The sequence below is a fragment of the Rattus norvegicus genome, chromosome 20, assembly GCF_036323735.1.
Source record: "Rattus norvegicus strain BN/NHsdMcwi chromosome 20, GRCr8, whole genome shotgun sequence".
Taxonomy (NCBI): domain Eukaryota; kingdom Metazoa; phylum Chordata; class Mammalia; order Rodentia; family Muridae; genus Rattus; species Rattus norvegicus.
In genome coordinates, this window is record NC_086038.1 from 30,256,498 (window position 1) to 30,280,605 (window position 24,108).

Here is a 24,108-nt window from a genome sequence, read left to right on the forward strand (position 1 = left end):
AGACATTGTACCTTCAATTTGGAATTTGAACCTTATATGCAAGCAGTAATGCAGTTTGGTGCTCTCCTGTGTGGCTGGGCCATAGCTACAGTTCCCAGCTTGCTGTGTGGTCAAAGAGGTGAAAAAGCCCATTCTGCATTCTGTACTGTGCTGCTGAGCTGGGCTTCCAGGGTGGGCAGGTGAGTACAGTGTTTTTCTACACGGGATGGGCTATCTTCAGCTCACTCTAGGGCTATTGGGCCATAACTGTACTGTAAGGTGACAGACACCTGTAGTTATGTCTTGTTCAAGGTGCTAAGGATGGAAGCCAGGGTCCCCCCATGTACTAAGAAGCACCCTACCACTGAGCAGCACCCCAGCCCCTGGCTTTCTTACGTGTGGGCTTCTGTATTAAAGATGCCTTATTTAATATTAATACACACGACTATGTCATCAGTACTGACCTCACTGTGTGCTGTACTGTAACGTGTGCCTCAATAAGGCATTGGGTGGAGAATCCTCAAAGAGTTCATCAAGGAGATGCCTCTCGGTAACAGAGTCCATTACAGAAAACAACAACCCATCAAAGTACATATGAACAAAGTACATATGAACTGTGGGTTCCAGTTCCAATGGATATCCCTATAATACAATCCCCGCACCTAAGGCTCGGGCAGGGATCATTGTGGAAGGGTGGGCGGAGAGACTGTGAGAGCCAGAGGAACAGGGTGTTTGCTGTGAGGTCCTGTGTCCTTCGACTATCAGGAGCCACACCAATGACGTCCCATCAGCATGATTCTTTAATACAGCCGGAAGTAGGACAGCACCAAGAGACATTTGGAAGTGTCAGAGAGGAGGATGGAGAGTCCTCAACCCTACACAAAGGACCACAGGCAACTAAGGGATGCCGAGGGCAGAAGAGATGGTCTTCCTCGGGGAAGTCATTCAATACTAAACAGAAAGCCCTAGAAGTCCTAAAACGATACATATAACAGACATTATACAGACTAAGCAGGCCGTGTTTATGTACTTAGGGCTACACATGCATGCACACATATATGTTTATATAACAGTAGAAGTGGGGCCATGAATTTGAACGAGAACAAGGTGAGGGGCAAATGGTGCAGAAGAAGCAAAAGGAAGGGGAAGTGACGTAATTACATCATAGTCACATAAAATAAAAAAAATTAGGGCTGGAAAGATGGCTCAGTGATTAAGAGCACTGACTGCTCTTCCAGAGGTCCTGAGTTCAATTCCCAGCAACCACATGGTGGCTCACAACCATCTGTAACGTATCCGATGTGTGTGTATTCTGGTGTGTGTCTGAAGACAGATACAGTGTACTTATAAATAAAAATAAATAAATTTTTAAAAAGTAAAATAAAATCTTTAAAAAAATTAATAAGAATGATCTCACTCTTTTCTCATTCTTAAATATAAATGACACTTTTGAGGTGGCCCAGCTGTTATACGGTGGGTGGAAGGTGGAGGCAGGAGGGTCAGGAGTTGAATATCAAAGTGAACTCCAGGCCAACCTGGGCTACTTGATAGCTTGTGCCTCTATAAAACTGGGAGCCTGCAAGATGGCTCAGTGGAGGTGCTTGCCACAAAACTTGACAACCTGAGTTCAGTCTCTCATTTCTGGCAGGCACATAAATAAGTGTACAAATAAATGTGACAATCAGTTGCTAAAAACATGAGAAAAAAGAAATCTTGCCAAGCGGTGGTGGCTGCACACCTTTAATCCCAGCACTCAGGAGGTAGAGGCAGGCGGATATCTCCAAATTTGAGGCCAGCCTGGTTTACAGAGTTCCAGCAAAGGTTACAACAGAGAGAAACCCTGTCTCAAAAAGCAAACAAACAAAAAAGAAAAAAGACAAATTTTCAAAGCAGTTACACTTCTTCCAAAAGGTATTTTTTTTCTTTTTTCTTTCTTTCTTTTTTTTTTTTATTAACTTGAGTATTTCTTATATACATTTCGAGTGTTATTCCCTTTCCCGGTTTCTGGGCAAACATCCCCCTCCCCCCCAAAAGGTATTTTTTTAAAATCTATGTTACTTCTTTAAACAAAAAAGATTATGTGGCTGGCTGTTTTGTCTACATGTGTGTCTGTACACCAGGTATGTGAAGTAACTGAGGAGGCCAGAAGATGTCAGATCCCCTGGGACTGGAATTACAGTTTCATGAGCCACCATGTGGTTGCTGGGAATCGAACTCAGGACCTCTGGAGGAGCACCCAGTGCTCTTAACCACTGAGCCATCTCTCCAGCCCTCTTATTTTGTTCTTTTTGAGACAAGGGTTTGGGGGAATGTTTGTTTGTGTGTGTGTGTGTGTGTGTGTGTGTGTGTGTGTGTGTGTGTGTGTGTGTACAGAACACAGGCAATGCTAGACAAATGTTCCACCAACGAGCTACACCCCTTAGCATCCTCAAGCTGGAGGCTTTTAAAAAAGACTAGAATCAGGAAAAGAGAAAGGAAGGGACTGGACCCAATTGCTGTTGTCACTGAGTCCCAGGTCAGGTTTGTTCATGTGTCTTACAAAGAGGCCTAAAATCTTAATACTGTTTAAAGTATTCTTTAAGATCCTTTGCTTTAGAACTATACAAATCAAAAGTCCCCTGTGCATCTGAAAGCAGGAAATAAAAGCAAAACACAACCACCTTTAATTACTGTTCCCTGAGACATTTTCGAACATGAAACTTGCAGCCCTGTCCCTGGTGGGTCAGTGGACTGTGTGAAGTCGCACTGGCACCTGTGGCTCCTCCTCTGAACTGCTGGGCTCCAGAAGACTGTAGACTGTAAATATTTATGAAAAACATGAAGCAGACGCCACTGTGAAGTAGAATTCTCTGTCAGTCCATAACTCCTTTGGGGGAGCCAAATGAGATAAAAATGGAGCTAAATAGGACATAAAGGAACTCCATAAAAATATACTAACTATATGCAGAACTGTGCTTTAAGGGGTATGAAATAGGAAACGGAGCCTCTTGACAGACAGCTCCTCACCTAATAGAATTCTAACGTATTTTGGTGTCTTACTCTGAGTACTGTATTAAGATAATAATAGTTTGTTAGCAGTACTCTGTAGCTGTGAAACCCATTTTCAGTGATACTAGCTAAATCACCAGCTCTATTCCACTTCCATTTAGGGACTCCGAGGGCAAGCTATTACTGCACAAGTAATATTTTCCGCGGCATTTCATCTTTGAGTGACTGAGAACATCAATAATTTCACCATCACCTACGTTGAAACACGGTAACCATTTATCACGTAAAGTGCAACCCCAAATGCAGTTTTATCAAATGACACGAGGGTCAAATTAACCAAATTAACCAACCACGAACATGAAAACCCAGCATTAACCCAATTGATTTAAATTATACTATTGGAAAACAAATCACTCCCTTTTTAAAAATGCATTTCCATTCATGCTGTGGACTGGGAGGCTCATGTGCTCTTTGTAATTCAGAGGCAGAGAATGAGGGCCACCTGGGTCATTCCAGAGGCTGTCAGAAGAGAGGAGGCCCACGTGAGTGAACTAAGATCACTTCAGGAGTTGAGGACACTGTAACTTGCCATACGCACACACATGTATGTATGTATGTGTGTGTGTGTATGTATGTGTGTGTGTAACTTGTACATTTGTGCATGCATGTATGCGTGCACACAAATACAAGTTTGTGAGTATGTGTGCCCAAAAATACATGTGGAAGTCAGAGGTTGTTCCGTGTCTTTTATCAGGAGCTGCGTGTCTTTTTTTTTTTTTTTTTTTTTTTTTTTTGAGATACACATGGTCTCCTGGTCTGGAGCTCACGTACACGAGGAGGCTGGCTGGCCAGCACACCTGCCCCAGGGATGCACTCAGTTCCATTTCCCCAGAACAAGGATTATATGGGTGCACACCACCAGCCAATGGTTTTTGTTTGTTTGCTTGTTTTTAAGATGTATTTATTTTTATTTTATGTGAATAGGTGTTTGGTCTGCATATATGTCTATGCAACATGTGTATGCAGTGCCTATGGAAGTCAGAAGAAGGAGTCAGATCCCCTGGAACTGGAGTTACAGACAGGTTGTGAGCCATCGTGTGAGAGTTGGCAATCAAACCTGGGTCTTCTACAAAAGCAACAAGTCCTCTTACGACCTGAGCCATCTCGGTCCTACACCTGAGTGTTTACGTTGAGTTCTGGGGATTAAACACAGGTTCTTGTGCTTACAGGTTAAGTACTTTACTGACCGAGCCATCTCTCCAGCTGTACACAGTGACTTTTAACACATTTTCTTGTCTTCGTTGAACCCAAGCTATGGTTCTCTTAAACAAGAGAAAAGCAGATGTTGCTGTGTTAATTTCTTCCCACCTATTCATATGCCGTTTTAATATAAATATATTTGGCCTTTAATGATACTAGTTGGATGAAAAACGACTAATAATTTTGTTTTAAAACTTGAGTTAAAAATGTACCCCAGAAGAAAGACAATCAGAAAATGCACCTGTTTGCCTCTCGGATTTATTTACTTAGGTGCTTGGGAGCATGTGTGTGTGGAACTCAAAAGAGAAACTCTATAGAATCCTTTTCCTCCTACTTTCCTGGTTATCAGGCTTACAAAAGGTAAGTACCTTTACCTACAGAGACACCTCACTACCCCTTTACTGATGGAAAACAAAAACCCCCAAACAAACAAACCAACAAACCCCTCAGGGTCTTTAGCCTACCTCCTGCCTGCTGTTTTGTTCTTTAAGGATGGACAAATGGGACTCTTGAGTTAACTGTCCCAGTTTTTCTCAAACTCTGGTTGATTTCAACTACTAATGGAGTTTCTTGCAAGCAGCATTCTCTGGGCTTCTCCAGGAAGGGGGTTGGTGTTATCTGAGCCAAGATAAATTGATCAAAGGATTGGGGCGAGGGCCTCAGGCAACTGGTGGTATCTCACCCATCAAGGGTTTCCCCAGACATTGGACGCTCAACCGGACAGTCTGAGCTCAAGAGAGAGGCAGCAGACTCTGGAGTGCCTCTCTCCCCCACTCCACTTCTACACCCCCTCCCCCCACACACTCTCCTTCCTTTTTTTTTTTTTTTTTTTTTTTGGTTCTTTTTTTTCGGAGCTGGGGACCAAACCCAGGGCCTTGCGCTTCCTAGGCAAGCGCTCTACCACTGAGCTAAATCCCCAACCCCACTCTCCTTCCTTTTAACTCAGGAGTGGCAGGTGGTAGGTAGTGTTTGCAGATTAGTATGTGTGCTCACTCACCTCTACCCCACTCCACCTCTCCCTCCACAAAAAGGCAGGCAGGAGCTAGGGTAAACACACAGAGGGTTTTTGTTTGTTTGTTTGTTTTTTGTTTTCCAGCAATAAACATTACAATGGCGAAAGCTTCTACTGTTCTTATCATATCTCTCCCTGTAGCCTCAGGGAGACTGAATGGCCATAGAGCACTGGGCTATTTCTCAATGACCAGCTGTGGTTGGTTGGTCCTCAGGCCAATCAGCAAACTCTATAAAACTCCTCTTTGGCTTGAACCAAAGCTTACAGGAGCTTTCATTATAGAACAAGCTGGGAGAGGATGGGAAGGGGAGCCAGGTGCCGGAAACCTGCTCCAGGTACTGTGCAATGACAACATTGCATTTACCGACCTTTGAGGCTTTCTCCAGAAAAGATGTTCCACAGAGACCCTGGACAAAGGATCCTGTTACAAGTGCTGACACCAGGAAAAGTCAGGCGCATGCCCAGAACTTGTTTTTGATAATCACGGAAAAAGAAACCTGACTTCAGGGCTGGAGAGATGGCTCATCGGTTAAGGGCACTGACTGCTCTTCCAGAGGTCCTGAGTTCAATTCCCAGCCACCACATGGTGGCTCACAACCATCTGTAATGGGATCTGATGCCCTCTTCTGGTGTGTCTGATGATAGATACAGTGTATTCATACACATAAAATAAATAAATACATCTTAAAGAAAAAGAAAAGAAAACTGACTTCATTGAGCACCAGAATAGCCATTGATGACAGATACAGTCTATTCATATAAAATAAATAAATACATCTAAAAGAAAAGAAAACCGGGGGCTGGGGATTTAGCTCAGTGGTAGAGCGCTTACCTAGGAAGCGCAAGGCCCTGGGTTCGGTCCCCAGCTCCGAAAAAAAGAACCAAAAAAAAAAAAAAAAAAAAAAAAGAAAAGAAAAGAAAACCGACTTCATTGTGCATTGGAATAGCCTTGTCTCCACCCACCATGACAGCTATATACCTTGTCAACCCCAGAACAGCAAAGGTAAACATGCCATTTAGGGCGATGGCTAAATTTGCAAATTTGCAAGCATGAGGACCAGAGTTTATATTCCCAGCACCTATGTAAAAAGTCAGATGCAGGGGCTGGGGATTTAGCTCAGTGGTAGAGCACTTACCTAGGAAGCGCAAGGCCCTGGGTTCGGTCCCCAGCTCCGAAAAAAAGAACCAAAAAAAAAAAAAAAAAAAAAAGTCAGATGCAATGGTATGGGTCTAAAGTCCATGGGAGGTTCCAGGATACAGGGGAATCCTTGGAGCTCACTGGCCACCCAAATTAGAAATATCCAAGTTCGACGAGAAAGCTTTTCTTAAAAAATCAGGTAGTGGGCTGGGCATAGCTACACAAGTCTGCAGGGAGGGAGGCAGGCACAATCAGATCTCTGAGTTCAAGAACAGCCTGGTTTACAAAGGAATCAGGTCCAGGCCAGGTAGGATTACATAGAGAGATCCTGTCTCACACAAACCAGAATGAGCTGCGGGTAGTAGCACACACCTTTAATCCCAGCACTTAGGAGGCAGAGGCAGAGGCAGGTGGATCTCTTGAGTTTGAGCCTGACCTACAGAGTGAGTCTAGGACAGCCAGGGATACAGAGAGAAACCCTTTCTAGAAAAACAAACAAACAAACCCAACCCAACCAACCAACCAACCAAACAAACAAACAAACAAAAAAGCCATGAAGCTGGTATCAGGACTGGGGCCAGGGTTGGGGCTGTGGCTGTGGCTGTGGCTGGGGTTTGGGGTGGGGGTGGGGGTGGGGGTGGGGGTGGGGGTGGGGCAGGCAGGTAAAGGCACTTGATGCCAAACCTGATGACTTGAGTTCCACCCCTGGAACCTACATGTGGAAGAAGAGAAATCGTACAAGCTGTCCTCTGACCTCTGACCTCTACACACAAACACACCCACCCCAAATAAAAGTTAAAAAAAAAAGAGGTGATCAACCTTTAGTTAGCCTCCACAAATACATACACACGTAGACCTACAAACATGTAATCACATATCACATGGACATATCACACGCAGAGTCCTGAGCCGGAGATTACTTGATTATCTCTTGATTGAAATTCTGCAAGAGTAATCAGTTCGCAATTTTCCTGTGCTGATGGGGAATGCACTGGATTATCCTCTGACCTAAACGTTTAAGCCATCTATCCCGGAAGTTCCTGGCTTGACCTCTCTGTAGGCCACCACCACTGCTTAATTTTATGCTTTATTAAGCAGCAAGGGTTGTGGAAAATATAAGTTACATCATTCTGTGCATACATCGCTCACAGCATTGCCCAGCAAGCACAGGTCTGTGTGCAGGAGGATTGGATTTGACCTTATTATGCTGCTGCCCAATTCTCATGGAAACAACCAAATTGAGGCATATGAACTATATCTTTAGAATACTGACATCTCATAACCAGAAACAACCCTCAAACCTGAGGCAGACTGAGTGTTGTCATTTAGGACTGTATGTATGTATGTGTATATGGCTAAGGCTGGCATGATGGCTTAGTGGGTAAGGATACTTGGTGTCAACATGACAACCCAAGTATGATCCTTGGGACACACTGGGAAAGGAGGAGACTGACTCCTGCAAGCTGTCCTCTGAACTCTGCAAACTCAGTGGCACGAATGTGTAGTAGCATGTGCACACTGGCATGTGTACGCTCACCTACATAGATACACACAATAAGTAAATGCCGAAATTAAAAAAAGAGAGAGAGAGCAATTTAGCGACTTTTGTAACATCAGGAAATTAGCTGAGGTGGTGTCCCCAGGCCCGTGAGTATGTCTGGTCCCTATTTATGTCAAAGGATGGGATTTTGACTTGAATTACTTACTCCATTCAAGGCCCAAATTGGCAATGCCAGTCAAATAAATCGGGCAAAGTATGATGGATGCTGGGATGGATAAACGAACATCAAGGGCTTCAAAGACAGCACCAGATTTATCTCACTTAATGCTCTGTGACATGGCAGTTTAAAGCAGGGCTCTACGTGGCTCCATCAGAGTCTCTTTAACTTTCATCTGTCACAGGGTTTCCTGGCAGTGATGTAATTAAGTCTTATAAATAAAAAATAAAATGCAGGTAAAAAAAATAAAAATTTCATACTTTCAAAAAGGTCTCTGAAAACAACCCAGAATCGTAGAGTGCTGGGAGCATTTTAAAAAAGAGGTGGATGGAGAATGCTGGCAGGTTTCCTGGGCTGGAGTCCCCTGGCACCTACTCAGCCTGTGCTTTCTTTTCTGAAGGGCAGGGAGAGTAACATCAGCTGTCTGTGACGCCTCGGTCAGAACTAAATGTGTTCATTCATAATCAAGTTATCAGAATAGAACCTGGCTGGCAGTGCACATGTAATCAACACAAACTTTTAAATGGTTGCATTTCAATTATCTATCTGTCTGTCTGTCTGTCTATCTATCTATCTATCTATCATCTATCTACCTACCTATCCATCCATTCACCAATCCATCCATTCATCCATCCATCTACCTATCATCTATCCATCTAACCATCCATCCACCTACCCATCCATCCACCCATCCACCCACCCATCCATCCATCTACCTATCATCTATCCATCCATCCATCTACCCATCCATCCATCCATCCATCCATCCACCCATCCATTTATCTACCTTGCCTGCAGGACCTGGGTCTCCCTTACCACCACGAAATCAGTCAGGTCACTAGATTTGGTAGCACGCTCTTTATCATTGAACCGACTCACTGGCCCTCAACACGAATTCTTTGGTTTGTTTCTTTAAAGGAGGCCATCACAAAAAATTTTAAATTACATTTCTTTATTCGTGTGTGTGTGTGTGTGTGTGTGTGTGTTAGTGCAAGCTGCAGCAGGAAAAGACTTGCCACAATCCCACTGTTTTTGCGAAATCTCACCTGTAACACCCCCCGCCCCCGCCCCGCCTGGATCTTTCTTCTTTGCTCTGTTGGAAGCAACACCTCTTATAACTCCTTGCACAGGGCTAGGGGCACAGTTGACATTTAATAAGTATTCCTTAAATGAATGAATAATTTAAAAGAAATGACTTAAATATTTTGCTTTAAAGCATTTTTCTCTTTCTTAAGTCAAGAACTCCCCCAACTCCTTTTTAAAATTTTACGTATGTGACTACACTGTCACTGTCCTCAGACAGATTCTAAGAAGGCATCGGATCCCATTACAGATGGCTGTGAGCCACCACATGGTTGCTGGGAATTGAACTCAGAACCTCTGGAAGAGCAGTCAATTCTCTTAACCACTGAGCCATCTCTCCAGCCCTTCATAAGCATTTTTTTTTTCTTTTTTCTGGAGCTGGGGACCGAACCCAGGGCCTTGAGCTTGCTAGGCAAGTGCTCTACTGCTGAGCTAAATCCCCAACCCCAGAATTTTTTAAAGCCAGCAAGATGGCTAGGTAAGAAAGGGTGACTGTTGGGGTTGGGGATTTAGCTCAGCGGTAGAGCGCTTGCCTAGCAAGCTCAAGGCCCTGGGTTCGGTCCCCAGCTCCGAAAAAAAGAAAAAAAAAAGAAAGGATGACTGCTGTAAAGCCTGCAAACCTGAGTTCTAGCCCCAGCACCCAGGAGGGGGAGGAAGAGGAGGAGGAGAAGGAAGAGGAGGAAGTTGAGGACAACCAACTCTTGAAAGTGGTCTTCAGACACCCCAAACCAATAATATGGATATTTTTAAACCTTTTACAAAAGTATTTTGAACTTTCCTCTTTATTTTGTGAAATGAAATATCTTTTCAAATAGCCACCATTCTCTCCGGTTTAATTCCTAAGAGAAACCCCCAGCTTCCAGCTGTCGACAGAAACATGACCTTTCTGTGCTGCCACTGGACTCCCAGGCACAGGATGTGGCTGAGATGGCTCAGCTGAAGGAGTGCTGCCCTAGCATCCTGAAGCTCTGGCTTTGAGTCTCAATGACTGTATAAACTAGAGGTGGGAGGTGCGTGCATGCAACTCGAGGATTTGGGAGGTAGAAGGGAGAGGATCCAGGGACTCAAGAATGATCAGGGAGATCATTCTTGGCCAGAGTTCAAGGCCGGCCTGGGCTAAAACAAAAGAAACATGGACCACCCTTTTCTCCTTTCTTATTTCCTGTTTCCTCCTAAACTCACCACGGACCCGTAAAATGAAAACCACTGTGAGCATTCTTTTAGTTCATCTTCAATGGGAAGCTGGTAGTTCAAGCCTGAACTCAGCCTTGCTGGGATGTCACATAAAATCCTATTGGAGATGGAGGAGGAGAGGGAGCACTTCTTGCCTCGTCTCTCAGCCACTTCTATCCAATTCTCCCATTGTCTCCAGCAAGCCTAGCCCTGCTCCTCCCTTCCAACCCAAATCCTCCCCTTCCTTTAAAACTTTCGGCACTTTGGGAGGGTTCATTCCTGTTACCCTGTATCCTTTCCCCACGACTCCCTGCATGCACCTGGCCAAGCAATCCACAGACTGACTGATGCGTACAAGGTCAAAGGTCACAGCATCCACAGTAGCTGTGATGCAAGCAAAGTACTCCACAGTCCTTAGACTGTCTCCTTCACACTCTCTACCCATTTACATGGTTTTTTCATTTCTAGAGATCTATAGTTTATCTTTTGGTGCGTCTGAAATTTGCCCCATTCTTTCTTTATTAATAGCATGCCTTGGGCGATCTTTCTCTGAATATACACACTGACTTTATTCTTTATAACGGCTGTCTCATATTCCAGAATATAGGTGTGTGAGGGGTTATGTAGCATTCCTTACTATTGGCTGTTACCCGGGTTTTCAATGTTGAAGCTACCAAAACTCTGCCATGAATGTTTGCACATACGGAGGTCACTGTCAGCTTCAGTAGGCTATATACCAAGAAATGGAGTGCCAGAGAGATGGCTTAGAGGGAAAGATGCTTGCTGTCAAGCCTGAGAACCTGAATTGGATCCCCAGGACCGGCATGGTAGAAGGAAAGAACTAATTCCAGCAAGCTGCCCTCTGACACCCCCCACCCCAACCCCCCCCTCCGCCTTCATGCTACACACACAATAAGTAAATGTAACAATCTCAGAACCGCTACTTTATAGCACCTGTGTATTATATATTTAGCAATGCCAAGCTCAGGGCTAGGGAGATGGCTCCTTGGGCAAAAGCTTTTGACACCCAAGCATGAGAACCTGAATTCAAACCTTTGAACCCACGGCAAACCCTGATGGGTAGAGTATCTGTGATCTCAGTAGCTCTTCAGGGAAATTTCAGTCACAGTCAGAATTGTAAGAAGACCAAGGGCAGAAGTTGGTCTGTCTGGTCTAAGTGAAGGATAAAAAAGAAAGTCACCCTGTCTCAAACAAGGTCTGGACTGATCCCTGGGGTTGTCCTTTTACTTCTATATGGGCACTGTGGCACATGTACCCATGTACCACACACACACACACACACACACACACACACACACACACACACACACACACACGTAAAAACCAGTGCCTAACTGCCATGCACCCAGTCTTTGTCGACAGGCACACACCACACCCCTAGGCAAGAGAAGGTACCCCAGTTTCCCAGGAGCAGAAGTGCTAACACTTTTTTCCTGTGTTGGCTTCATTTTTATTTTAGCATCTCCCAGGCCTGAAGTGGTATGCTCACAGAGAGTAGAACCCATTTCCTCAAATTCGTGTTGCTCTCTCTGTCTGGATCTGTTTAAGAGCTCGTGATCAGTGGACGCTGGCTGGCTGATCATCCGTCTTTTGCTCATCTCTACCCTACACACTTTTCAAAGGCTCTTAGCAAGGCGGCAACTAACTTTAAGGCTATTTCTTATGAATAATAAAAAAAAAAACAGCCTTAAGAGAATTCAATTTTTGCACGGGCCTCTTTGTGGGTGTTGCTATCTTCCATTTAAGCTGTCTGCCATAGAATTCACCTCCCGCTTCCCTGGTAGGAGGTAGAGAAAACAGAGTTTGATTGTCTCTGGTCACAGTCAGCAGGGGGTGCGGTTTGCTGTGGCACAGCAGGCCATAGGCACCCCCACCCCACCCCCCAATCCCTGGCATCAAGGCGGAATATGGATAGGGTCAGAATCTTTCTGGATCCACAGAGGTAAGTAAGTTCCTTTCATGGAGTTCTGAAATTGCAGAAACTGTGAATCACATCAAAATGCTAACGAGTGGATCCAGGTGAGGCAGAACCACGGTTAGGGCAGGACGATTCGGAGGAGAGGAAGACAGCATTTTGAGAGGGAACTTGGATGCAGGAAAGAGATCTTGCTGATGTGAGTTATTTCATTAAGATACAGTTTCCCACAGAGGAATTTCAATATTTGAGTTCCCGAATTTCAGTATTTCTGAAAACTCCAAGGCACCGTGTGCAGGTCTGGAGTTCTGAGCATTTACTTGCGAGAGTTTCAGTCTGGCAGAAGGAGAGGACTGGTGACTACGCACAGTCTCATTTGTTTTGAAACGATATAAGCGAAGACATTTTACTCTGAATAAGGTTTTCTATTCCCACCTCTGAACAGTTTTAATTCAACATAAACAGCTGATGAACCAAGACTGCTGTTCCCCAGCGGATTGATCTTGCCCTGAGGCTCCTGGGGTGTATGGCCTCTTGCTGTGATTTCCCTTGAAGCTAGGACTGCCAGCTCACCTGGAGATCGGCATTCCAGTCTGGGCTAACCAAGACCAGTTCCTACAGCGTCGTCCGTCCACTCTTTGGTTTTTTCCACTGGCCCCTTTCCCTCACCCAAGAGAATCACCGGCCCAAATGCTGTAGCAATGGCCAGGCATGAATCAGGCCCACCCGTGGTCCATTTGAAGCCCAGGCACAATCAGTAACGCTGAGCTCCTTAAGGAGGAGGCTCGATTGGCGATGGGGGGCCGGGGTGGGGTTCGATGCCCCTTTGGCCATTGTTGAGAGGAACAAAGAGGGCAGGAGCTGAGGGCGCCCCCATGAGGAATGGCGTGGAAAGCCACTCTAGGGAGCCATCCTAGGCTAGCGGGGCTGGAAAGCTGTGCACCTGGATGGCGCTCTGGCACCGGGGGAGGCAGGGCTGATTCCTACCCGCAGCAGCGGCTGCCGCCTTTTCCTGACTTGACTTTGATCCCTCTCTTCTTGATATTGTTACTATTATTATTGTTATTTTCCCGCGCAAATTAAGCATCTGGGACCCGTAGGCGAGCCGCTCAGGGCCGCCATTTGTCGGTGGAAGCACGGATCGCCCCGGAAAGGGAACCCGAGAAGAGTGCTCGGCCCCGCATCCTCCTCCGCCGCGGCGCCCGCAGTATCCAGGCTCCGTGCCCGCGCCGCCCCGGCGTCTCTGCGTTCTCCTCCATTGTCAGCCCCGCGCCCAGCTCGGCACCCGGGAGGCCCCGGTCGCGCGCCCTCGGCCCTGGCGAGCCAACGTCCCCCTCCCGGTCCCCTCGGCGCCCGGGCGCCTCCCTCCTCCCTCCCCTGCGCCCCAAGCTCCGCATCCTCGAAGCCCAGGGCTCCCGGCACCGCCAGCCCGGCCGCGGGACCCCGCATTTCGGCATCCTCCCTGCTTGGCCCAGGATGCCCCGGCCCCTCGCCAGCGGCGGGCATCGCGCGGCGTCTTCGGCAAACCCCCCTTTTATCTCCCGAGGAAGCAAGTTGGGCAGATCGATTTATTAATTTCTGTGGCAGAGGTGGGTCGGTGACCGGGGTGCGCCCACAGGGTTGCAGTGGGGAGGCGCCGTGGCTCCCCTTCGGCCCCTGCACTGCCCGGGCAAGAGGGTTTTGTTTCCAGACCCCCGGCGCCCCCCGAAACAATGATGCCACGGGCATGGCGGGCTCACCTGGTGCTGCACCGCGGGCTCCGGGCGCCCGGTGGCCTAGTGCGCGCCAATCCCGGCCGCAGGTTCGGCCCGCGTGCCGCCGGTGCCGGGCAGGACCCTGCCTTTCTTGGGGTTGTATCTGTGCGTGTCAATGGCGGCAAGCGGCAGTTCTCCGGGCCGCGGATAGTAGCGGGGGGAGGAGGAGGAGGGAGAAGGGATTGCTCCTTCTCCACATAACCACCTCTAGGAGGAGTCGCTCAGCCTCATCCCCCGCCAGCCCAGGCTCCGCGACGGGTCCGGGGGCTTTCGTGGGGCTTGATGAGCTATTGTCCTTCTGCAGTGGAACCACCGGGCCTGCGCCTCGGGGAGCTGTTGGCTGCGAGGACCCGGCTTCCCTAGAGCCCTGTGCGGAGGCCTTGTGGTGACCAGCCACAGGCACCAGATAGATCGACCCACCTTTGCTGGGAGAAAGAGGTGTGGGCGTTCATCTGCCCACTACGGAATGAGAAGGTGAACGCAAAAAATGGGGGAAAAAAGCCACCTTGGATGCAGCCTGTCCTGAAAATATTGCCAAACATGTTACTGTGTCGCACATGGGGCCAAAGGAACTGAGAATTTATGCACGCGATCTGCTATGTAGTGATGGAGATCCAGATGTGCGTCCTGGCGGATGAAGACCGTGTGCCCCAGCATCATTTAAAAATTGGGTTGCTTTGATTTGCCATCTCCCAACGGTTATTGAGGTTAAACACAAAGAGAGTGTCTGAAGAAGCAATTTTGATTAGTTTCTGGAAGATTCATTGTGATGGCAGTGCAGTGGACAATATCAGGTGACACTGGGCATGTGTAGTCGCTTGGTCCCTGATGAAAAACCATGCCGTCTTTTACACCGTGAAGCCTGTCAAGGGCACATGGCTCTAGGGCCAGTCATAAGCAGTAACTTGAATGGGCCGACCATGTTGCCTCAGATTTCTCCTGGATAAATCAGAGGACTTTGAGAGAGAACCTTTTGATCTCTGGAAAAAGAAAAAAAAGTGAAACAGAAATCTTCAGCCTTGATTGAATGGACACTGCCCAAATCCTTGACCTTTTGTGTGTGTGTGCTTGATGCCACAAACTATACTTGTATCTATATACACAGTGAGGGACTTTGAGGTCACCAAAGGCCTTTGATTGCCTGGGTGGAGAGGAGTTAAGGACCTACCATCCTCACCATTTTATCCAGCCGGCAGCTGGCATTTATAGACAGTGTTTCCATTGAGAATGTGTATTTTAAGCTTGAGTGTTTTGCTGAGAACCAGCCTTCTCTTCTGCTCTCCCTGAAAACCATGCATGCATGGTTCATTCTGCTTTAAACACATCTCCCATGGCGGGGACACCACGGTCTGAGAGAGAGGATGGCCTTGAGTGTCCTTCATAAACCCTTTGTGCTTTCTGTGGATGACCCTCCTGGCTTTTGTTTTGGGAATCCTTGCCAGGCCAGAAGCCCAGACAGGACACAATCTTTGTGTTTAAAGGATTTCAAATGGCTGCCTGAGAGGTCTCCTAGTGGCATCCCTGCATATTCCTAGAGGGAGTGCCTATCTTTCTTATTAAAAGTCAAACAAAACAAAACAAACAAAAATACCAAAAAAAAAAAATCGAAAAATAAAAAATTTCAGGCCACATTCAAGATAGTTCTACACCTTGTAGGAGAACTTGACAATCACTCCCAGGCCCCAGTCAGCCAGCCTCATAGAAATGTAATGAATTATTCATTGACATATAATAGTCAACATTCTCTGTAATTTTACTAAAAATGGTATATGTGGCTAGGCATGGTGGCTTGTGCCTTTAAGCCTAGCACTTGGGAAGTAGAGGCAAGTGGACCTCTGTGAGCTCAAGGCCAGCCTGGAGACCTTGTTTCCAAGAGAAAGCCATTTTAATGTGATTGCTTTTTATTTCATTTTGTTTTTTTTTTCTTTTTCCTTTCTACCCTTTATATTTGAGACAAGGACAGTGTAGCCCTGGGTGGCTTGGAGATTGACCTGTAGACCAGGCTGGCTTCAAAGCCACAGAGGTCTGCCTTCTGAGTGCTGGGATCAAAACCTGTGCCACAATGCCCAACTTCCTTATTTCTTCTTTCTTTTGACATAGTCTCATGTAGTTCAGGCTAGCCTTGTACTTGCTGTGTAGCCAGTGAAGATCTTGAACTCTTGATCCTTCTGTCCCCAAATTCAGGGGTTACAAGCTGGATTTGTCTGACTCCTCTGTAACTTGTCTCAACTAATATTTGAGTATGAACTATCCAGAGAAAGGATGCAGCTGAGAAATGTTACTCAAGAGCCTCCGGTTTCCTTCTGGCAGTTTCTGCAAATACAGAGGCTCCTCCCATTTAAGATGGGGTTACATCCCTGTCAACCCAGTGTAATCCGAGTAAGACTTTGAGGCTGAGCTCAGTGTACGGTGGCATATTGGAAACTTTTTGTGTTCCACTCACCTGGCTGACTAGGAGTATTAGCTCTTCACCCTTCCCAGTATCCCAAGAGATGTGTCCCGCCGCACATCACTGAAACAGAAGTGGAGATTTAAAACTCCAGTAATGGCTTCTACCCAATGCTACTGCTCTCAGGCCACGGTAAAGCTGAGAAATTGCAAGTTAGAGACCAGCTATAAATGATCCCACCACTCGGAGTGAGAGTGTGTGTGTGTCTGTGTGTATGTGTGTCTGTGTGTGTGAGTGTGTGCGCGAGTGCGTGCACGTGACACAGTGGTCATCAACTCCATAATGTGCTATGTTTAACAGCAGAATCAAAACTTTATAAATCCAAACTTGAATAGATACAATGGCCCAGCCAAGGCCACCCAGCAAAGCTTACCCAGCATGTAGCCCAGCCAAGGCCACCCAGCCAATACAGTCTCTACCAGCTCCAAAATTTTCAGGAACTGTAGGGGACAGATATACAACTTCCAATGCACAGATGGAGTTCAACGTCTCATAACATTAGGGGCTTTTAACCCAGAACCAGAAATCTACCACTGGGAGGTATCTACTCTTATTGTTTAGAGCGGTTTCCTGCCAAGGGAAACATTCTTTCCGAAGACCAAGCTGGGGGTGCTGGGGAGGGGGCTCATCAGACTCGGAGAGTAAACAAACCAGACAGGTCTGGTAAAGTTGAAATTTTCAAGAGTCAGCCAGGCCTCTCTCCAAGGTTACAGAAACAGTGAACAACTTTGGGACAGGAGACACGGACCAACTGCCTTGCAGAAATCCTCTCTGACCTGTTGTGCTGCCTACAAGTTGGGCAGAGAGCTCTAGGGTTGCAGTTTTGTGAGCCTTCACTGGTGTTGGGTGGATTTTTGATGATGTAGCTGGTTTTGTTTTGTTTTGTTTTTGTTTTTCTTCTTTTTTCTTTTTTTCGGAGCTGGGGACCGAACCCAGGGCCTTGCGCTTGCTAGGCAAGCGCTCTACCACTGAGCTAATCCCCCAACCCCGATGTAGCTGTTTTTGAGTCAGGTCCTATCCCTACCTGTCACCCATACTCCTGCTAGTGACCCCAACAAAAACTCGTTGGTTCTCCAAGTTTGACTTTGGTGTAATCATTAGTTTGGTCTGTGGTGTTTTCCTCCCTAGAATGAATAGACACCTACTGCCCCAGCCCACCAGTGTGTGTGTGTGTGTGTGTGTGTGTGTGTGTGTGTGTGTGTGTGTGTGTGTTTTGTGTCTCCCCAGGAAAATTCTTTCTCACAACAGTGTATAACTAGGTTACTCTTAAAACAGTCAACAGACGGGGATGTGGCCCAGTGGTAGAATGCTTGCTTATTTTGCCCAAGGCCCTGGGTTCACTTCCCCCAGGCTCCTTCTGAAACCCAGTGCTACAAAACCACAGGACAATGAATTGTTGATGGGATCATAAATTTAGATCTAGAGGGCAGGCTAGTTCAGGGAGCCTCCAGTCAAGGGAGGTGTGGAGTCACAGCTGTGCACTGCGCCTGTGCTAACTCCCTTGATCCTTCCAGGTGTTCTATGCTCTGTCTTTCCCGAGGGAAAAACTAAGGCAGAGAGTAGACAAGAGGCAGCATCTGATTCATACTTAGTTACCACCTTAATTCAAGATCAGGGGAGTACCTTCAAGCAAAGGGAGTTTTACACTAGGATCACTTGATTGACAGCCTCTTGGATCTTGCCCAACCCAAGAGTAGGCAGTCAGCCTCATGGTAGGAGGTAAGTTGCTGACAATTTTCCCTGGGAACATTTTCTTAACCCTTGACCTGTGTGTGTATAATGTGATGGATCCATGTATTGATTCTGAGTTGAGGCCATTAGTGATTGGGATGTGTAGGGTAGAGAGCCAAGGGGAAACCACCCTGCCCCTGGCTTGACCTGGAGTTCCAAGACTTGGTGTTGGCTGTTCATGCCAACTCAAGGGGCAGTGGTGGTTTTCCCTGCCATGCACAGAGACTCTTCTTGTAGACCCCACCCCTTGTAGACCTCCAACCACCAGGCTTCACTCCCACACTACCCTGGAGGCATGAGTGGTCAGCTCCCAACCCCCAGGAGCTCCAATGACCAGGCCCCACCCACAGACTTTCCTGAAGTTGGCCATTCCCAGCAACCATCTATCCCAGCCCCAACACCCACAGTGGCCAGGCCCTGTCCTGCAGAAAAAAAAAAAAATCTCACCAATCCCTGAGTCTGCCTCACAATCAGGCCACATAAGCCCACCAATCCCAGGCCACCTTGGAAAGCTCCAGCTCTGCCCCAAGAAACACTATATAAATTCCTGCCTTCAGCTCAGTTCTCGCTGCTTCTCACCTGAACGGAGAGAGGTAGCCGCCTTTCTGGGTTTTTCTCTCCCAATAAGTCTTTGTTTGAGGTTTGTTGTGCAGCGTGACTTTGTGATACTGTGTGATAGTCCTTGGCTCCAGCTGCCAGGATACCTCTCCCAACTGAGGTGTAGCACTTAGCCTTGGAAATCCTGACCTCCCCTCCAGAGTTTAACAGTCAAACAGTGTATCAGAGTTAACTGTCAAGTGATACTTTAAGCCAAGCCCTACTTTTCCCACTGTGCATGCTCCAAAGATCCTATAAAAGCCCACCCCTCTGCCCAGTCCTTCGCAGTCTCTTTCTGTTCAGAGGCAGCTGCCACTATGTTCTTCCCAATAAATCACTTGTGTGGTTTGTTGCCTGGTGTGACTTTGTGGTATTGCTTGGCTCCCGATTGCCAAGACACCCTTGTGCCAGAAAAAAAACCTGTGTTGTAACTCAGAGAGATTCTCCCAGTGCCTGTGCTCCCTCTTGGGGTCGGAGCTCGCCTTAATTTGGGTTTTATTGCTATGAAGAAACACCATGATCAAGGCAACTCTTATTAAGGCAAACATTTAATTGGGGATGGCTTATGATTTCAGAGGTTCCGTCCATTAACATCATGGCAGGAAGCATGTCAGCATCCAAGCAAATGTGTGGAGGAGGAGCTGAACGTTCTACATCTTGATCCAAAAGTAGCCAGGAGAAGCCTGCCTCCCAGACAGCTAGGAGGAGGGTCTTGAGGTCCACCCCCACAGTGACTTTCTCCAATAGGGCCACACCCACTCCAACAAGGCCACGCCCACTCCAACAAGGCCACACCTCTTAATGGTACCACTCCCTGGACCAAGCATATTCAAACCACCACAGATCTCCACTAGGACTCTATCCCTCATCTCCTGTCCACCTGTAACAAACTCACTGTCTGGCTCCTTGATAACTCCACACTCCATCCACCAGTAGTAGTTGGGTAAGTTCCCCCTTCAGTCGGTATAAATGTTTCTGTGAGACCAAGGAAGTGACCATTGAGCTTCCCGCACCCCTCCTGTACTCTTGGAGGTGGTCATCTGTCAGCCTCTGTACCAAGTGCTGTCAGCCTCTGGCCCCACTGGAGCGGCCAAAGAGTTACAGCTCTCTGAGGGGAAGCCAGAGCAAGACAGGCTGCTGGGCCTCTTTCTCAGCTGCCACCACCCTGGAATAGGTGGCAGGCAGAAGACACAACAGGCAGCTAGGGGCCAAGGTCGAGACCACCAGCAGGAAGTGGCTGCAGCCAAGCTCACACACCAGGCTGGTTGGACCAGGCCAAGATCCAGTGACAAAAGCTTCCGGGAGAGCAAACTTTCCTGGAGTGTTACAACTCAGTGACAGGCACTCTCAGACAATCGTTGGTGAAATAACTTGTGCACTTTATTCCTTGTGGTTAGAACCCTTATAGACATTTGAGGGTGTGTTGGGATCTAGAGGTGGGATGCTTTCTGTTGGCTTCGTCTGAGATGTTAGGGATGCCTCATCTGCATGTGGAAGGACTTCAGCTGTTGTCCCTACCATGACTGATTGTCACAGTCCTCTCAATGGGGTGTTGTGTCACATGTATTAGGACAGGAACCTGGTCAGGAGTAGATTTAAGCACCAGCCAACCACTCTCACTTACGAAAAATCCTGAATCCGCTCGACCTTACCAGGTTTTCTGTCTGGTGGCATGGTCCACTTCCCCACAGTCATCTTCATCAGCTCCATTATTCCCCTTTGGAACTGCGGTCCTACAGCTTCCTGGGCTGTTGTGACCCTTTGCTCCCTACTCTCTTTTCTGCTGTCCCCCGCCTGTAGCCGCAAAGCCTCTCTGTGCCCTGTGGATTTTGTGATACTATTGGACCCCGTTCCACATCCCTGTGGATGAGACCTTGTTCCTGAGCTGTTTTTCATCACCTTCTGGGAAGCCTTCGGGCCTCATCAAAAGTCCTGGTACCAGGCATGGAGTGTCCTTGGGCTGTTAGCTCTGAACCCTGCTGAGGGCCATGACAACCCCTTAAATGACTTGGTCTTTGTCTGGTCCTCCCTGAGTCCTGAGGACACTCTTGACTACAAGGGTGTCCTCCTTTGAAGCCCACACCCACCTTTCCCTTCCCATCCAGGGGACCGCAGTCATGTGTAACCTCTCATTCCCCCTCAGGATGCCTCCTTACCTGGCACCTGACCTGAAGGGCCCCAAACTGACTCACTTTTGCAATCAAATTTGCCCTCAATATTCCTTAGATAACCAATCAGAATGGTCGCCTAGATCTCAATATTATTCCGGACCTTTAGAGCTCCTGCGAGCAGTCAGGGAAACAGGAAGAGATTCCCTGTGTCCAAGCTTTCTCTTACCTCTGATTCAAACTCTTTCTCTGTTCTCCCTGTTCCCCAACCCAGCCCCTCCTAGCCATGAAGCCTGAACCCCATGGTTCTTCTACAACTTCTAATCCAGCTCACCAGGCTCCCCGCATCTGCCATATTGCTCCCTCTCTTCCTCCAGCCCCTTCTTCCTCCCCAGCAACAAGCCATCCAAATCAACCCTCTGTGGCACCCACTTTCAGCCCATCAGAGCCCTTGGTCCTCTGGCAACTTGCTCCCACTCTGTCATGGGATCCCCTCTACCTCTTTCTACCCCACCTAATCTGGCCTAACCTGGCCATGTTTTTCCCTTTGCTGGAAGTTGCCAGGGTGAACAGCCTGCTCAGGGTACATGACCCCTCTCATTAAGCAAACTCTCATATAGAAAATTCTTCATTAAAGAATTCCGGTAAATTATCCAATCTTACAAGCTCAGCATTCATGACATTCATACAACTCTCACCATAAGGACAGGCTAGAGCACAGCCAGATGAAATTCACCACATTAATGTTGCCCACTCAGTGGAGGCCAAGGTGGTCTGTGACCAGACTCTGAATGGAACTATAATACTCTAGGGGACATACTAGCTAGGGGTGGATTTATAACTTGCCTCCTGACTATAAGGCTCCCCTTAAAGCAGTAAATTATGAAAAAAGCCAAAGAGGTCGGCCAGAACAAACACAAAGACCCACTTCAGTTCCTAGACCACCTTACAAATGTCCTGCTCCAATAGGCCAGTCTGGATCCTGAGGCTCCAGATGGGAAACAATTCCTTATGACCTTCCAGAGTTTCCCTGACCTTAGGGCCAACTTAAACACCCAGAGAGGGGACCCCTGACTCCACGGACAGAAATTTTAGCACTGGTCTTGAAGGTGTACCATGAGAGAAATGAAAACACCTGAAGACAAAGATACCTGATACTGACTAAGGCCTTTCAGATGGCCGTAGCCATTTCTCAGGCTCTCTCACCTCCGGAAACCTGAGAGCTTCTGGGTCCCTGCTTCAAATGCAGTCAAGAATGTCACTTGGCCTGGGTTTTCACCAGCCCTCACAATCTACCTTGACCATGTCTGAAGTGCCTTCAAAAGGGACAATGGGTCTTTGACTGTCCCCTCATGGCATGTGAGCATCAGACCCAGATGGTCCTCTACCTGACCTTTTTTTAGGCCTGGACAACCGAGGGAGTCCGGGCTTCCTTGACTGGATCTTTGCCATTTCCAGCAGGGAGCCATCATGATATCAGGGCAACCATCTTCCTTCTGGACACCAGAGTCAACTTTTTGGTCCTGACTGAGTTTTGGGGACCCACCTCCTCTTGTCATTCCCCTATTGTCAGGGTAGAGGGACAGCCGTACCAACCTCATCAGTCCCCATCACTTACTTGAATCTTCTTTTTTTTTTTTTAAGATTTATTTTATTATATAAAATACACTGTAGCACACCAGAAGAGGGCATCAGATCTCATTACAGATGGTTGTGAGCCACCATGTGGGTGCTGGGATTTGAACTCAGGACCTCTGGAAGAGCAATTGGTGCTCTTCACCACTGAGCCATCTCTCCAGCCCCACTTACTTGAATCTTTAGTGGTTTCCCCCTTGCCCACCCTTTCCTAGTGGTACCAACTTGTCCCATGCTCTTGCTTGGGAAGCATATTCTAGCCAAAGTGGGAGGCTCTATTTCCTTTGCTATCCCCACTCATTTGACCTTAGCCTTGCGTGCTGTTCCCCTCCTTCCTCTCCTCCAAATCACTCAGTCTGACACACCTTTTCCCTTGCCCACCTCCCCAGTGCATCCCTAAGTATGGGGCACTCAAAGCCCCTCTATAGCCCAACATCACCACTGACCCATCATCCAACTATAAAACCCTTTCACCCCCATCCAAGAAAAGAAGCAAGATGCTGTCCACTGCCTGGTTCTGGTTATTTGGAAAGTTTTGTGTGTTTTGTGAGTATGGGTGGGTCTGTGTTTTCTGGTGTGTCTTTAAGTCTTGTGACCAATGTGGGAGCTGAGACAGAAGTGGGTCAGGCTCAGTTGAATGTATGAATGAGTGATGGTAACTACTGCTTGTTTTGTTTCTGACTGGTCTCCTCTGAGAATGTGAGCTTCCTGTGTCCTGTGCTGATTAGTATTGTTTTGCTTTCTCTGCCACCACCTGCCCCAACCACCACTGATGGCTGCTTTCTTTGATGAATGGAGCTCAGAATTTAAGAAGTAAAAGCTTGGGGTTGGGGATTTGGCTCAGTGGTAGAGCACTTGCCTAGCAAGCACAAGGCCCTGGGTTCGATCCCCAGCTCCAAAAAAAAGAATAGAAAAAAAAAAAAAAAGAAGTAAAAGCTTAAGTAAGTTCTGAGGGTCTGAGGGAATGTCTGAGGCTGTGAAAGCTAGTGTTTTACGGCATGTAAATGCAAGGTATAAGACAGTAGTAGGAAAATGTTCCAGATTCCTTCCCCTTCTGTTTTGAAGGTTCAGAGTTTTAACATTGATCAGTGGGGTTCTGATAAGCTTACCAGTACTGACTACTATTACCAGTCACACGCTCAAGATTTTAAGTATCCTCTGGCTGTCTTCTGAGTATAGAGGCTTAAATGCTCAGAAGGCAAATGCTCACGCCTTTAGCCCAAAGCTTTTGCTATGACTCGAAGCCCTGACACCCCTTAGCTGCATTTTCTACAATGTGGATTTCGGAACAAACAGTGGTAATGATGATATGTCTAAAACCTCGATCTCTTCTTGAGAACCAGAGAATTCATGTAAACTTCAGGAAATTGAGGTCGTCCTTGGTCTTGGATTTGCCTCTCACAGGTCACTGACTCCAGGAAAGTACAGTCTAAGTCTTCCCACCAGCCTGCTCCTGAGGGAGTGATCTCTCTCTCCTCTGGTCTTCAGACTCCTCTTCCTCTCCCTCAACTGCCAGAACTATAGCCTGAAAGTTCCAAATGTATGGT

At 47.3% G+C, this 24,108-nt stretch overlaps 2 protein-coding genes and 1 non-coding gene across 3 annotated transcripts in view; 2 read left to right on the forward strand and 1 right to left on the reverse strand.

Annotated features, from left to right (window-relative positions):
- The window catches only part of Macroh2a2 (macroH2A.2 histone), a 49,678-nt gene extending 35,523 nt beyond the window's left edge, over window positions 1–14,155 (reverse strand). The window contains exon 1 of the mRNA NM_001135807.1: window positions 14,027–14,155. The gene's annotated coding sequence lies outside the window, so the exon portion shown is untranslated. The remainder of the gene's footprint in view (window positions 1–14,026) is intronic.
- LOC108353239 (proline-rich protein HaeIII subfamily 1-like) lies at window positions 1,066–19,170 on the forward strand. Its single transcript, XM_017601838.3, has 3 exons — window positions 1,066–1,086; window positions 13,388–13,876; window positions 14,346–19,170. Exons 1-3 carry the CDS (start codon window positions 1,066–1,068, stop codon window positions 14,517–14,519), a joined length of 684 nt encoding a protein of 227 aa, XP_017457327.1. The 3' UTR covers window positions 14,520–19,170.
- A 4,218-nt stretch (window positions 19,171–23,388) lies between these two features.
- Window positions 23,389–23,461, forward strand: Trnaa-agc46 (transfer RNA alanine (anticodon AGC) 46). The gene has a single exon. It is a non-coding gene; the product is annotated as a tRNA-Ala (tRNA).
- The last annotated feature ends 647 nt before the right edge of the window (window positions 23,462–24,108 follow it).

Excerpts from the sequence above, each read along its gene's own strand:
- LOC108353239 (XM_017601838.3), top strand. The coding sequence starts at position 1,066 with ATGAATTTGAACGAGAACAAG. Across the intron at positions 1,087-13,387 it reads TGAATTTGAACGAGAACAAG|GCGAGCCGCTCAGGGCCGCC; the intron begins GTGAGGGGCAAA and ends TGGGACCCGTAG. Across the intron at positions 13,877-14,345 it reads TATTAATTTCTGTGGCAGAG|TGGAACCACCGGGCCTGCGC; the intron begins GTGGGTCGGTGA and ends GTCCTTCTGCAG.